We start from the raw sequence: 15087 nt of genomic DNA on the forward strand, positions 1-15087 counted from the left end.
AGGTATACGCTGATTGTTACATTTTTTGATGTAGTAGTTGTATACATTCATTTGCTGTGGAAGGTTCACTTAATGATGATGTAGAACATGTGAGAAGATTTTATTATTTACCAGGAGATTTTTCAGAATCACTTTTCAAAAATACCTTAGGTTATTTATTATGTAGATCACAAAACTATTATAGAGTATACAGATGGTGAGGGGTCTGGAGGGCAAGACATATGAGGAGCAGCTGAGGCATCTTGGTTTGCATTGTGGTGGCCTATAGCTCCTTGCAGGAAGCGGAGGGGCATTGCTGACCTCTGATTTCTGGTGGCAGTGACAGGACCCGAGGGAACGACACGGAGCTGCATCAGGGGTGGGTCGGGGTGGGTGGTAGGAGAATGTTCTTTACCAGCGGGTGGTGAACATGGAACAGGCTCTCCAGGACAGTGGTCATGGCCTCAAGCTGCCAGAGTTCAAGAAGCATTCAGACATTGCTTTCAAACATAGGATTTGAATCTTGGGTGGTCCTGTGTGGAGCTAAGAGTAAGAATCGATGATCCTTCCAACTCAGGATATTCTGTGATTCTATGGAATGAATTTTTAGCAGGACTGCAGCGTTTTGTCTTACTCGCCTCTCTAGACAACAAGAACCTTTCCTAGAAAGAGGCTAGCAAATGACAGCTGTTTTTGTTTGTTTGTTTTATAAGATTAAGGAGATTCAGCAGAAGAATTTGACAAATGGTATCATTTGTATTAAACTTGAGTGTTAAATGGTGGCTTGGAACTTGAGAACAATTAGAAATGTCTGTCAGGATGAGCTCAAAATAAATCAACAGTGATTGGAATGTGTTCGTGCTTGTGCATATGTGCCCGACAGACAGTGTAAATAAGGGGAATAAGATCTTAGAATCTGTTATTTCCAAATGTGAACATAATTCCCAGTGACACTTATGTGTATCCACAGCAATAGAATTAAATGAGAAAAAAAAAAGTCCAATGTGCTTACCCATTGCAAATTGCAAGAGCAATAAATCTCAAAATTTCCTGAGAACACAACAGAACTGCAGCACCTATTGCAGCCAAATGAATTGACTCCTGCTAATCATGTTAAAACTAAATTTTGTAAAAGACAAGGAGAAGGCAGTGAATTCTATACCCTCAAACTTCTGTTTCTGCTTTTCCAGAAAGTCTTTATTGCTTTGTAATTAGTAGGTGTGATGTACAGTACTTGAAGCATTGGCTCTCACTATATTTACATTCATTCAGAAAAGCTTGTAACATAAAAAGCTTAATTTTATTTGTCAACTTGTCAAGGAACCTTAATGCTTCCAAAGCTGTGTAGTAGACTCTAAGGAGAGTGGGGAAAAAAAGTGAGAGAGAAGAGGAATATCAGAAGTTTATCAGAAGTTCTCTTGGAGTTTTTGAACTTCATGAGGTTGACATGGGCCACCTCTCAAGTCTGTCCAGGTCCCTCTCGATGGCATCCCTTCCCTCTGTCCTGTCATCTGCTCCACTCAGCTTGGTGTCACCTGCAAAGTTGCTGAGGGTACACTTGATCCCACTGTCCATACTGCCTACAAAGGTGGTAAATAACACCGGTCCCAACACTGGTCCCTAAGGAACACCACTCATCACTGTCTCCACTTGTACATTGAGCTGTTGACTACAATTCTCTGAGTGTGACTATCCACCAAATTCCTTATCCAGCAAGTGGTCCATCCATTAGTTGCCATAAAAGAGAAGAGTGAAGCATGCTCATATTTTCCCTTAATTTACTGAATCAAGACTTGATTGCATCGTTTTGAGTGCCTATAAGTCAACAGAGAATCTTACAGCAGCTCTGAATGTTTCAGGAATAAAACTTAGCATTCATCTGCATTAGTACACAGTGAGTGCTGTAATAATGGGAGTTACAAAGGCAAGGATAGATGTCTGCATATGACCTTCTAAATTCCTACAATGAGAGCAACGCGATTATCAGATATGTCAGGTCCCTCTTGTTCTTGACAATAACTCCATTATATATATTTTTTTCCAATTCTGCATGTATATATTCACTCTATCAGGTATGATAGTCTATGGTTTAGCCAGGAATTTGCTGCTATAATTTAAAATGAATGGATTTTGTACAAATTTTCCCAATCATTGAACATTCCTGTTGTCTAGTAATAACATGGGATTTTATCCTACGCAGTATCTCAGGATCAGCTTCATTGATTTAAGCACTCAGAAACTAATTTGACATGGTGGAAGTGAGACTTGAAGCAACTTGCTTACATTTCTGCAGGACATTTCAGCTGAGGATTGACATTGAGAAATCTAAATTCCTGGCTTCCAGTTTTGAGTGTTAACAGCATGACCATTCTTCTCCCAGCAACTGCATTAATTTTCTCATTTAGAATAAGAATGCAATATTCATTTTCTCTCCAAACATTCCTGGACTTCTGAACTAGTGTATTATTGAGCTAAGTATATATAGCTTTTGCTAATGAGGTGTGCATGGGTAACATTAAACAGTGAAGATCAAGCTTATGTGCTGAAAATGAGCTCTGACTTCAGTTTACAATGGCATTTAATCCATATACTCCCCCTTATTTTTGAAATGAAGTACTTAATTTTGTGAGATTAATGTCACATCTTCATAGATAAGATACATGGATGATACTTGAAAGCACTGCAAGAGGTTAACTTCCTCTTTTCGTAGCCAGTGTAAGCATGGACATAGTTTAAAACTCTTTACATTTCATCCTTACAGTCATGTTGAATTTCTGTCCCATTTTTGTGTTTCCTGGACTGTTTCTAGTAGGCTAGGGAAATTTCTCAAGAAATGACCAATAGCATGTAAGTTAGGTTGTATTTTTGTACATTGAGGTCAGTAGGACAAGTGATCTTTGGAATGCCTTTCTAACAGTGTCATTAGTACCTAATGAACTTAGCAAATCTGTGCATGATTTCATCTAGGTTCATTGAAATTGACAGATTTCTGGTGACATTGTAGAGTATAGATGAGATGGTTAAACACTAAGAATTTTCTTCCTAGCTACAGGACATTATTGATGTGTTGTTTTTTTATTATTATTATTATTATTTTATTTTTAAAAACGAATAGATAATTGCATTTGTGCTGTTCTCATCCAGATTCTGAAATAAAGCTGAAAGTAACGACATGCTAATAAAAGAGGATGGGGAGGAAACTGGTGTTAAATAATTGCTGTGTCAATGCATTGACTCCTGATGCAAACATGGGAATGCTCCTTAGAAATGATGTGTTCAGTATGAGAACTATTTCAGTTGAGGTATGCAATGGGGGGTAGAAAGAAGAACAACATCTAATTTTGTATAATTTTGAAGACTCTTTCCTTTGCCAAGTTGTACTTTTATATGGTTTTCTAGAGTCCAATTTTCACACAGTATCTGGAGGAATAATTTTGCTACATTGTCAGTTTATTACTTCCTTGTAACCTTTTTTTTTCCCCTGTAGCTGAAAGGGTTCATTTTGGAAACACAGTTTAAACAAGTCTGTGGTCATTCCAGTCATTTTGTAGCTGTGTGTGAGGAAAGCAGAAAATACGTAAAAGTCATTTTGAAGTGTGATATACTTTAGTTCCTTTTATTTTGTTCGAGCTGGCTAAAAAAAAAGTTGGAAAGAATAAGCTTCCAAACTTCAGCGTGATGTCAAGCCTCACCAAGCAAAGAAGTTTAGGGCTGCAATTAGTGCTATCTAGAAAAACTCTGAGATACCCAATTCATATCAGAAAACTCTCTTCTATTAACCGGAGTACAGTTCCTGAAGCCACAGAAAATAGAAAATATTTCAGCAATGTTTGTGCAAACCAAAAATACCTGTATGTTTTCATTCAAATTAGTTTTATTTTGGAAATCTAGCAAAAATTAACAAATTGTGTAATATTGATTGTTGTGTAGACAAACAGTTGAAAGAAACCTTTGGATCTACAAGCGTATATATAAGAACAGGAACAACATGAAAATGCTTCAGATTCTGCTTTGAGTGTTCCAGTTTTATTTGAGAACAAAAACAAACTTGGAGAATCAATTATAAGATAAAATTTGTTCTCACCATTTGAGGCTGAATGCACATGCTGCTGTGCAGTGACATCTCCTGAAAGGAACAGTGTTGTCTTTAGTATATCTCAAAAAGATTTTTGTATAATTAAATTAGATTTTCTAATGGATAAAACCTTAATTTCTGAAGGCATCTGGGCTAGGTTGTTCAAGCAGAAGTTATTGCTGTCATGTGTTCTTACAATCCTTTTATATATGTTTGTTTTACCTATGAAGATATAAACTAAAGCATGTGTAATGTCTCATTTCTGTAATGTAGCTGGTTTAATATGTCAGATGCAGTGTTGTTTAGGGAGTGTCTGGTAAATGGAGCCATAAATGTTGCTTAGATCAGGCAGCGCATAACTGGAGCAGTTGTATTGTAGCGAGGAAGAATATACTTTTTGCATGGAGTTTAATCAAACCCTATACCTTATGTATGTTCAGATGCTATCGGAGGTAGGATGTGCTTCAGGCTAAGAAATGAGAGAAAAAGCATAGTTTATTAGGGGCAGCCATGACTGAAAGGAATTAGAAGAATTCTGAGAAACTTGTTGCGGCACTGCTGAAAGCACTGTTTTGGGAGCAATTCTCTGCTAACCAGTGGCAGGGCTGTGATGCTGAGGGGGATTTTTGTGATAGTTCATGCAAAAGAAACTCTGGATAACTTGGATTTCTCTGTATCCACTGCTCAGTAAGTTACCTGGTTTGTGGGGACAAAGCCAGGCCTGAGGCAACATTTCTCAGCTGTAGAATAAGAAGCTGTATTCTGTAGTGTTAGCTGGAATGTCTTTGTTTTGTCATGTTGTTTGCAGTGGAGTCAACAACTGCCCTGTGTGCATGCAATAGGTGCATGTTCACTTCCTTTTACTGTGGCATTTGTTGTGGAATTACTTAATAACCATGTAAAATTGTCCCTTCAAATGTTTATTAGCAATAAACAGTACTATGTTATGTAGTCATCATCAGTATAGGTATATGCTGCACTCCCTTCACAAAAACAAGCCAAGAAAAAAAAATTAAAACTGTCCCCCCAGAGTACCTACAGAAAGCAAACAAAAACACACATGCACACACACACACACAAAACAACAACAACAAAAAGCAAATATACAAGCACAAGTAATTTTGGTTTAAAAAACACTGTTTTCTGAGATTAGAAACAGAAATATGTTTTAGGATATTTCACTGAGTAGAGTCTCCTGTATCTTTAAATTTTACTTGGGTACAAAAATCATCTTCTTGGAGAAGCTATAGTTTGTGGCATCTTGCATACTAAGTGTTTTCTCAGCTGTGAGGCTTCGCTTTATGGAGCTAAATTAAAAAAAAAAAAAAGATAAGGAAATAGAATCAAGGGAGAAAATGAATCCTTTCAACTGAGATTTGCACAGAGATGACAGGTGAATGAAGTGGAGAGGTAAAGAACAGCTGTTCCAGATGGCAGCAGCTTCAGGAGGAAAATGTTTGAGTCAAAGCGGTCAGACTGTATGAAGAGATGCTCATGTGTAGAATGAGTGGTGCTGGCAGGGAGATGGGTGTTGGAGGTCAGTGGGAAAAATATGATAAATAATGCATATGAAGTTAATTTCTCTTAAAGTAGCCATTGCCTGGAAATCAGTCTTGTCCCACACTACTGCAGATTTCTTTTCTTGAGATCACCGGTAATCAGTATTGTACGTACCCTTTGGCTGCCTCATCACATACACTGTCTTAGTTCAGTTTTGTGTTGGCAATGGATGCTCAAGAATAAATAAGCCTGAAAACTTAAGAAATTTCAAAAAATAGCTACAATTTTTAAATGTTTGTTTTTGAAGCATCCTTTCAGTCTCTTTAATCTACAGAAATGAAAGACTTAGAGGTGCTTGAATACTTCACATACCCAATTTGAGGCTTTAAACAATAAAACATTCTTCATATGACTATCATACTGTGATTTGAGCCATCTCTTCTTTAATAGTTAATATAAGAAATTAATGTAAAATAATAGAAAATTAGTGATGCTAGAAGTAACACAGGTTAAAGAAAGTGAAAAACAGCACCCTCTAGCCTGGGTGTTCTTTTTCAAAATATGTGAAGCTTTGGAAGCCTTTATACCACCAGCTCCTCCTGTGTTTAATGGTTTCCTGTTGAAGATGCTCTGCTTTGAAGGTTTTGGGGTAAAGGCAGAACAGTCACTTTCTGTCATATTCATACAGGGAGAAATAACTTTAATTAACCAATTCAACTTAATTTACTGACAGATGGTTAGCTGGAGTGGTTCTTTTATAAATCTGATAGGAGTTAGACCTGAAATAGTTTATCAGTTGCTGACCTGTCTATTGATTATTGCTGTAAGTTCTAACTCATATTCCCAGTGCTGCTGCCATTTTAGACTTATTTTCACCTCATTTGAACTTCATTTCTTTTTTTTTTTTTTTATTTTAATGATAACTAAATATAATGTAGGACTGATAACTTAGCCCATTTTGTTTATTCTGTGTATTAAATAGCACTTTTGGAAAGGTAATTAGTTCTAATTTCTTGGCCATATTTCTCTACAGATGATCTCTTTTGTCAAAACAAAGATTCCCACTACTTCTAGCTGGAGTAAATGTTTCTCTTCCATTTCTGCCCTAAATTATGTTAAAATGTAGAAAATCTCTGTATTTTGATGTAGCTTCTGGATTCCGTGTTTTAAGAACTGCTCATCAAGGGTGAGCGAAGGGGTGAAGTTACAGTGTAAAATATGACTTGAGTGTTTATGGGTAACACTTTGAAATATAAGTGAAATGTGCAACCTCATTTCTCTTTTTTTTTTTCTCTTTGTTCTTTTTCTTTATTTCCCAGGGGCGATTTTTGATGAATCAGCTAAAAAAGATGAGGAAGTTTTTCGAATGGCAGTTGCTGATCTCAACCAGAATGACGAAATCTTACAAACAGAGAAAATCACATGTTCAGTGACATTTGTGGATGGCAACAATCCATTTCAGGCAGTTCAAGAAGGTAGGATGTTATTTTTTTGGTTTCTTTTTCCATAGAATATCAAATTCTGTCTTTGGTTTTGAATTTAGCTGGTATGGTTTGTGCTGGTCTAATGACTTCAGGCTGTAAACTTCAGTTTATATCTGTTTTGCTGTAAAGGCTATTGGAAAAAATGGTACATTGGTTAGCCTTAGATCTTCACTCCTTTTCGGGCTATTTTGAAGTTGTTGTCAAACAGATAGTATTGAGAGGTCATAAAGTACTATTTCTTGGTTTCATTTCATGAGGATACCAGCTTACTTAGTTGGATAATATGGGTTTCCATGTGTCTAACCTTTTAGCACATTCGCTTGAAAAAGTTACCTGTTTTATAGGAGGGATTAGAGATAACCTGATGACTCAGAGAGTCACCCGTGTCCAACATGATTTTGTACTCACTCCATCCTTTTCAATTTCCCAATTACTGCACAAGAGATGAGGACACCGCTTTGGGCTCTTGTGGTAGCAGTAAGATGATAGCAGGATTCAATATTTGAAATCCCTCTGAGCTGGTGTGACTGAGCAATTGTCTGGAAAGACAGCTATACGAAGTTGCTGAATGTATGGATTTGAATTCCTAAGTGTTTGTGTTTCTTTGCCATTCTAGCACTGTAATCTCTTTCTGAGTTGCAGAGCATACATTTATTGTAGGTATAATACTAAACTTGAGTTAAAAAGAAAACAAAATGTTGATGGCTTTCTAAATCCTTATTGACCAAGCTAGATTGACAGTTCACAATAGAACTTAAGGTATATGCAGCTAATTTTCAAACAGTTGCTGCAATACATGAGAAGTTAAAAGTTAAATAGCTCTTTGTTTTCAATGGGCTTTTACCAATGCAGTGTTAATAGAAGGGCACCCAATACTTATGACTTTTTTGTCAGTAGAATACTTAATTTGTGAAATTTTAGTAATTTTTGGTTTAGTTTAAATTGTGCAAGCAATGGATAAATGAGTATAGTGAGAAACATTACAGGTTTTTTAAGGCTGTGACTTTGAAATTAATTCAATCTGGATCAATTCAATCTATTTTGATCTGAAAAGATAGACATAGAAGCTATTAGGTGTAGAATCTAGAGGGTTGGGAAATGGCAAAGTGAAATCAATCTTTTTAGAAACTATTTACTGCTAGTATTTAAGCTTTTTTCCAGTTGGTCCAGGATGAATAATATTAAGTGATGCTCTTTGATTAACACCAATCAATGCTGATACTTAACAATTTACTATATAAATGAGACCAAGGAGTTGCTAATTATTTCATTGAAATGAGTTTTAAGAAAAATATTTAATTCTTTCTTAAAGGAAAAAGGATTGTCTAGAAAATTAAAGCATGTCAAATGAGTTGATGACCTTATACTTCAAAATCCAGTTACTCACTTTTTTGCACAACAACCACATTTGTCATTTTAAAAATAATATAGTCAGTACCTGAAATGTGAATGGAGTTGATTTGACAAAAGTTTGAATATCATGTGTCAAGGGGAAGAGTTCTTTGTGATATTGATGAGTTCAAGAAAGTGTTTGGTAGTGAAAACTGTTTCTTGTCAGTTGAATACAGCTACACAGTCAGCAAAGCCTCATAATTTTAGTGAAGAACAACAGTTTCATCTTTGGCATGCATTTATCTGTGGAAATTTGTTCATCAGTCTATTTTTGTACTGTTAATATTTGCTTTTAATTGGTTGAATTTGAATATAAACGTAGGTTGTACTGTAATGTTTCTATTACTTTACACCAGGTTTTTTTCTTCTCCCCCCCCCCTTTTTTTTTTCCTCCACATCCTTACATTGCTTGTATCCTATTCTTAATGGATTTCTTACAAACATTAATAGAAGGGGAGAGGATCTCTGTAACATTACTACATATGTCATACCTTTTACCTTGGTGGTGTTTGTGGGGTGCGAAGAGCAGAAAGAATGAGACCAGTCTGTAAGCAAAAAGGCACAGGTCTTATATGAGTAGTAGTATGCTAAGCCATACTGTAAACACGTAAATGCTCAGACTTATGTATTCAGTGTGTAAAAAGTAACAGAATGAGGCAAAGTTTCCTGGTATTAAACTTGTATGGCATTCGATATATCCAGACTTCCATTTCTATGCCAGTATAGCTTCTCCTTAAGCAGCACAACAACACTGAAATGCTAATATCAGAAGAAGATACTGTGTACTCTCCTAACTTATACATCTTAGCGTACAGAAATTAAATTGTGGTAAACTGACTGCAATTTGCTTTATTCGAACTCATAATAACTATTTTTGTGTCTTTGAATTTGTTTTTCATCTTGTTGAAACTATAAAGAACCTTATGAAACTAAAAAAGATTTTGATTTTTGGCAAAATGATCATTTAAATTGTTAAAGGCCAAAAACTTAAAATTCACCTAAAATTGTGTAAAATATACCATTTCTAGTAACTAGGGAAAGTTCTTACAAACTTGACTCAGATTTTGATTTTCAAAAACCAGGAAGTCATGAGTAAAGAACTGATAAAATGAGACTTAATTTGCAAAGAAGGTATTTACAAATGTATTTTTATTAATGATCCACTCGTGGACTGCATATATTTTTTCTCTTTTATTTAATTTTATTGGCAACATTAGCAAGTGACTTCTGAACAAAGTAAACAGAAGCACTCAGATAATTTGTATTGATTGTTGGATGTAAAGATAATTAATTTGATGGGACTGGCTGGAGCACAGTACTTACCGTTCTCAATGAATCTGTTTGTATAAATTATTATGGTGCCCTGAAATATCTTCCGATTATACCTCAGGGCATCTCATTAATTGTTCTGATTGGACCGATGAAACTATATGGCAAAGCTGAGTGGTTTTATCCCAGAAGAGCAGTGAATGACATGCCCCATAATATCACTTGAAGCGCCCTCAGGGATGATTTATAGACGTGTGATAGAGCACAGACATAGGAGATGAAATTGATTTCCTTTAAGTTAGGGAAATTTTCCTCCCCTTTGTTTTACGCTGTGCCAGAAAGGAGCAACAGTGAGTGTGATGTGCTCAATTTTATAGCGTTACTTATGTTGACATGTCAGCATTATAGGGCAGTATAGACACTCCATCAGGATGCATTTAGGAGAGGGAGGACTGCTGTGGGGTGGGAAAATAAGACCAGAGCAGTCGGGTTGAGGATCAGAGGGTTGCCTGACTAGCACGTGAAGCTGCAGCTGGATGAACATGGGTTTGCAGAGGAATGTGGCCAAGGGGCAAGTAGATGGCACACCCCAGTCCAGATCAGGGTAGCTGCCATCTAGCTGTTGAAATGTATATGTACCTATGGACATAGTACAGCAGTTTCTTTTCTCCCTTTCTTTATTCACTACAAAGCACTTCACAACATTTATAATGCACTTTTTTTCAGGTAAGGTCTCAAAGTATTTGCGTGCTGGTGTGAGCAAAAAAGGAAGAATATTGTGTCTGGCTTTTATATGTTGTGTCAAATTTGGGTACTATGAAGGGAAAGCACGAACTACTGTTTTCTTTGTGTGGATATTGAGGGAAGTAGTGATAGCCGGTTATTGCATGGCACCAAGTTAATATTGTAAGCACTATGAAACAGGGAATTACGATCAATACTAGTGGCAATCATAAAATATGTAGCATAATACTATAGACTTCCCTTCTTGTGAGACTTGAATTTACAGCAGCATTTAAATGGAAGTGGGATAGGCATTCTACAATATACTTAAACTGTAATTATTTTTGGAAGGTGACATGCTCATGTACTTCTTTTTAATGAACTGGGTTGTTATTTTGCTGTTTACTTTTTAGCTTTTACGGTGAATTTTTGTAAAAAAAAAAATACATCACTTCTCTCATTTGTCAGAAATCACTGCCTTTTCATAACTCTTATTTTTATTACTCTTGTGCTTACTTCTGTACACTAATAATTAAAGCCTAAATGTGATGATTCAAGGCCTGCTACTACCTGCAGTTCTCAACTTGTCATAAATAATATGATCATGTGGCTACTGAAGGGCTCATGTGAAGTATGCATTTTGTAGGGATTCTCAGCTGAGTTACTTTGCTGGATATATCACTAGGTTTCAATCCACTGCTAATGATTCTCGTCTCCCTTTTCTTCTGTTTTCCAATCATATTTCTGGAATACTTGTTTATTCATATCTGAGGGAAAGCATTTTTTGTAATGAAGGTATCACTGTCTACGTTATTCCTATCTCAAATTTGGCAAAGGCCAAGTGGAGTCTTTGGGAGCTTGAACCAGTACTAACACTTTGGCTTGTGCTGATCTGCCTCCTTGGGCATCACAGTTCCTACAGTCCCTGTGCTGCCATTCCACTATGTAAGACCTAAGAGTTGTGGAGTGAATGCTGTAGATGCTAGCAGTGCTGGAGGCGTCCACAGCATTTAGAGGACTGCCGGAGTTTGACAGAACCCACATACAAACATGTGTACAGGGTCCTCAGAGATCCATTGACGGTTTCTTAAACATCATAGCCATCACCTTTTATTTGTATTTGGTACTGCAAATTTTTATTCTTCTCCTTTTCCTACCTGTTTTACTTTTCTTGACAATATCTTTACCTATCTTAAATGATCTCTATTATAATGATCCAATGCCACCTCCTATAGGCAACATAAAACAAATGACATAGATTTTGCTGACGCTGTTTGAAATCCAGTTAGTTTGACAAGTTTTCCTATTGCAATCGTATATAGGTTTTACTTTTTTTTTTTAAACAAACCTTTTTGTCATTCAGGTTAGTCACCAGAGTATGCTTACAGACACCAACTCAAGCCTTCATAATGGCTTTTGAAAGCTTATTGAGATCAGTGAAGTAAATAAGGCAGTGAGTCATAACTAAATGGTGTTCAGCTGTAGAATAACAGAGGTTTGTAGGGCAGCAATATGTATGAAGGTCACATGCAGGATTTTATTCAAGCAAAGTTTTATGGTCTGAAATTATGGCCTTATGGGTACATCTGCTTTGGCCTTTGGGACTAGATGAGTGTAATAAGATTGTCCTTTCCTGTTTTTTTTTTTTTGAGGTTTTTGTTTGTTTGTTTGTTTGTTTTGTTATAGTAACCTGTGTAAATCCGCAGATGTCACAGACTGCTAAACTTTTTCTCACTTTATGTCACTTATTTCTTCACATTCCTTACTCTTTCTAGTGCTGTTTATTAACCAATATGTGTTCAGCTTGAGATTAAACCTTTGCAGGTTTACACTTGCTCATTGGCCTTCCATTTTATTTCAGGTTCACTTTCTTCCCGATAAAATGGATTTTGATGTAAAATAATACTACAAATAGTGAAGGGGAAAAATCATTTTCATCTAGAATTTGAACTATAAAATGTTTAGTGAAAATAGGAGTAGAAGCATTACCGTGGCAATATAAAATTCCATTGTAAATCAGGAACTAATGGAAATGCTGGCAATTGCAAATTGCATCTATCATCATTACTTCAGTACTTTAAAAAATATGGTGTAATTCTCTTGAATTTTCCACCCTCTATGCATTTGTACTGTGTAGTAGCAGTGATGGCACTGCCTAGTTCCAAAGTGCTGGTACTCTTCCACAGCCTTTGCTCTCATTTTAGTCCTCCTAGTGTTGCAAAATCAGTCAGATCTCCAGTTTGTGGAAATATGCCACAGGGACTCCAAGTGTTGGCAGCTTAAGAAAATAGCAGGTTTTACAACTCTTAGGATAACGTCATCCTGACTGAGCTAGAAAGGTACACGTCACAGAGACTTCTCTTAGGAGGAGCAGGACACGTTTTTAACACATCTTCAGCAACAGTTTCAAAGCTATTGTGACCTTTCTTTGCCTGGAGGTAATTTACCAAGATCATACTGCAAACTGTAAAAGAGGATCAGATTTATTTTGAGTAAGGCATCATACTGCTTCAGCACTTACAGTAATTGTGAGACTTCTACACCTTTCCAGTCTTTGAATTCTGGGCTCCAGCCCTTCCTAATTCTGAATTCTTGCTGTAGTAATGTTCTCTTTAATTGCAGCACAACTTTCATTGTTTTTGCTTCTAGCTTGAAAGCTAATTCTGGCAGTTGTAAGTTGTGCTAGACTTGGAGATAGGTCCAACCTTTCAGTTCAAGCTCGATCTCTGGCCCCCCCAAATCCAAATAATTGTAAACATAAGTAAATAAATAGAATCACTTGTTCCATCAAGAATGGATTTTCCAGAGTAGTTTATGCAATGTGGGAACCAAGGTTTCAGGAAAGAGGTGCAAACCTCAGCAGTCCTTTGCATTCATAGATGGCAAATCTGAAACGTTTAAGATATCAAGTTTAAACAAGAGAAATTAGTGCAGTTGAAAAAAACATTTCCAAAGGATGCATTCTGTATAGCTGAAAAAGGGGGGAAAACTTTTAATTAAGAATAAAAAAAAATCTTTCTACAGTGTGGACTAGGGGCAAATTCCTGGCATCTGTAGTTATTGTTATTCATGTTGTCTTGCAGAATATCTAAAATTCACTAAACACAATGTTTATGATGGCTGTATGTATTTGTTGTGTTTTAAACAAGCAATACTGGTGTTTCCACGGAAACCAATTTGCTTCAGATGACCAGGATGCCCAGCTGCTTCCCTCTGTTAAACTCAGCTACATTACAGCATTCAGACCGATCGATATGGCTAGAGGTATTTCTGCAGACCATGCAACAAAACAAGGACTAGCATTTAGGAGCTCATTTTTCCTACCCCATTACCTTTTTGCATTCTCCTTCCTGCTTTCTCTTACCTTTAAAACAGCAAGAGTGATTCACCTAAAAATGATGACATTGGCTGTTGCTAGTTGCCAAAGTTTGGCTCAACATTAATTTTTAAGGCAGATTTTGAACTTTCTATCAGAGAGCTTCCCCTTTCAAATGACAGACAGCAATTTAAATAGACATGAAATAACTTCCTCCTCAGACTTCTGCTTTAAAAGCATGTGTCTATGAGGCAGATTATTAACCTTTTTTAAAAAGGTGAATCAAATAAATGAATAAATAACTGTACGAGTGTGATGGCCTTTGATACTGGAGCGCAGAGTGGATTTTCTCACGTTACCATAGGAGTAGCGCTGATATTCTGGTACTCACAATTTAAATTGAGATTGGATCACTTCTGGTTTTGCAGTATGTGTATTTCCACTGGCATTTCACAAGTGCTCAATGTATGTTTTCATATGATAAAAACTGTGCTTCAATCTGCCGTGTTAATGTATTCTGACATGCTGCTAGTAGTTCACTTTTAAGAGAGCTATACAAATTGTGATGTGATTAAATAATATTTGTAGCACATTTAAATGTTTAAAGCCACTGTGCCTGAAGACATTTGGGGTATTTTAACAAATAGAAGTATAGAAACAAAGCAAATGAAGAGATGCTTCATCTTCCCAGATGCCAATTATTTAGCTTTCACCCTAGGCTATTAGTGTCCCCTTAAGACAATCTCCTTAAATAAGTAATGGACACCCTATCCAGATTTCTTCCCTGCCTATTCATGAAGTACTGTCCACCAAAATCACTTGGGCAGTCAATCATCACTGTCCAACTAGAAATGCATGTTTGCAGACAGGCCTAGCAGTCTGTGGTGGCAACCACTGAGCTATCAACTGTTGTATTCAGTCATTTCCTGCTTTGTGCGGGTAATCTCTTTTTTGCTGTTGCTTTTCCCGAGTTCTCTGTGTTAAGCAAAAGTCAGAGTATTTATTTCTTCTGACAGTTCAGGTAGAAATATGTACCTAACTGCATGCAGATAAGTATTTAATTTGTACATCTACATTTGTGTTGATCTAAAAGTCAGTGTAATTAATTTAGTTAATTAATTGTGTAATTAGTCTCCCCTTTGAGCCTTCTTTCCTCTTCTTCTTTGCTTTCTTCTATCTTTTCTTAGGAACAGCATTTTTTTTTGTGGTTGTTTTTGGAATCTGATAGCTCTTGGAGCACAGGCTGTATTCTGTTTTGTGTCAGAGACATTTGGCTATTTGTGTGATGCAAATTATTTTAAGCATACTCTTCTATATATACATAATCAGAGGAAAAATGAACTTTATGG

The 15087-nt window shown here is 36.4% G+C and overlaps 1 protein-coding gene across 6 annotated transcripts in view; it reads left to right on the forward strand.

Moving 5' to 3' along the window:
- GRID2 (glutamate ionotropic receptor delta type subunit 2) overlaps positions 1-15087 on the forward strand; it is a 696754-nt gene that overhangs the window by 142098 nt on the left and 539569 nt on the right. For all 6 annotated transcript variants that reach the window (XR_212218.5, XM_015276600.4, XM_420483.8 and 3 more), the window contains exon 2: positions 6874-7029. Coding sequence is in view for 5 of the 6 variants with exons in the window: in XM_015276600.4 (XP_015132086.1) it covers positions 6874-7029 (156 nt within the window). In the remaining variant the exon portion in view is untranslated. The remainder of the gene's footprint in view (positions 1-6873; positions 7030-15087) is intronic.

Source organism: Gallus gallus, chromosome 4, assembly GCF_016699485.2.
Source record: "Gallus gallus isolate bGalGal1 chromosome 4, bGalGal1.mat.broiler.GRCg7b, whole genome shotgun sequence".
Lineage (NCBI taxonomy): Eukaryota > Metazoa > Chordata > Aves > Galliformes > Phasianidae > Gallus > Gallus gallus.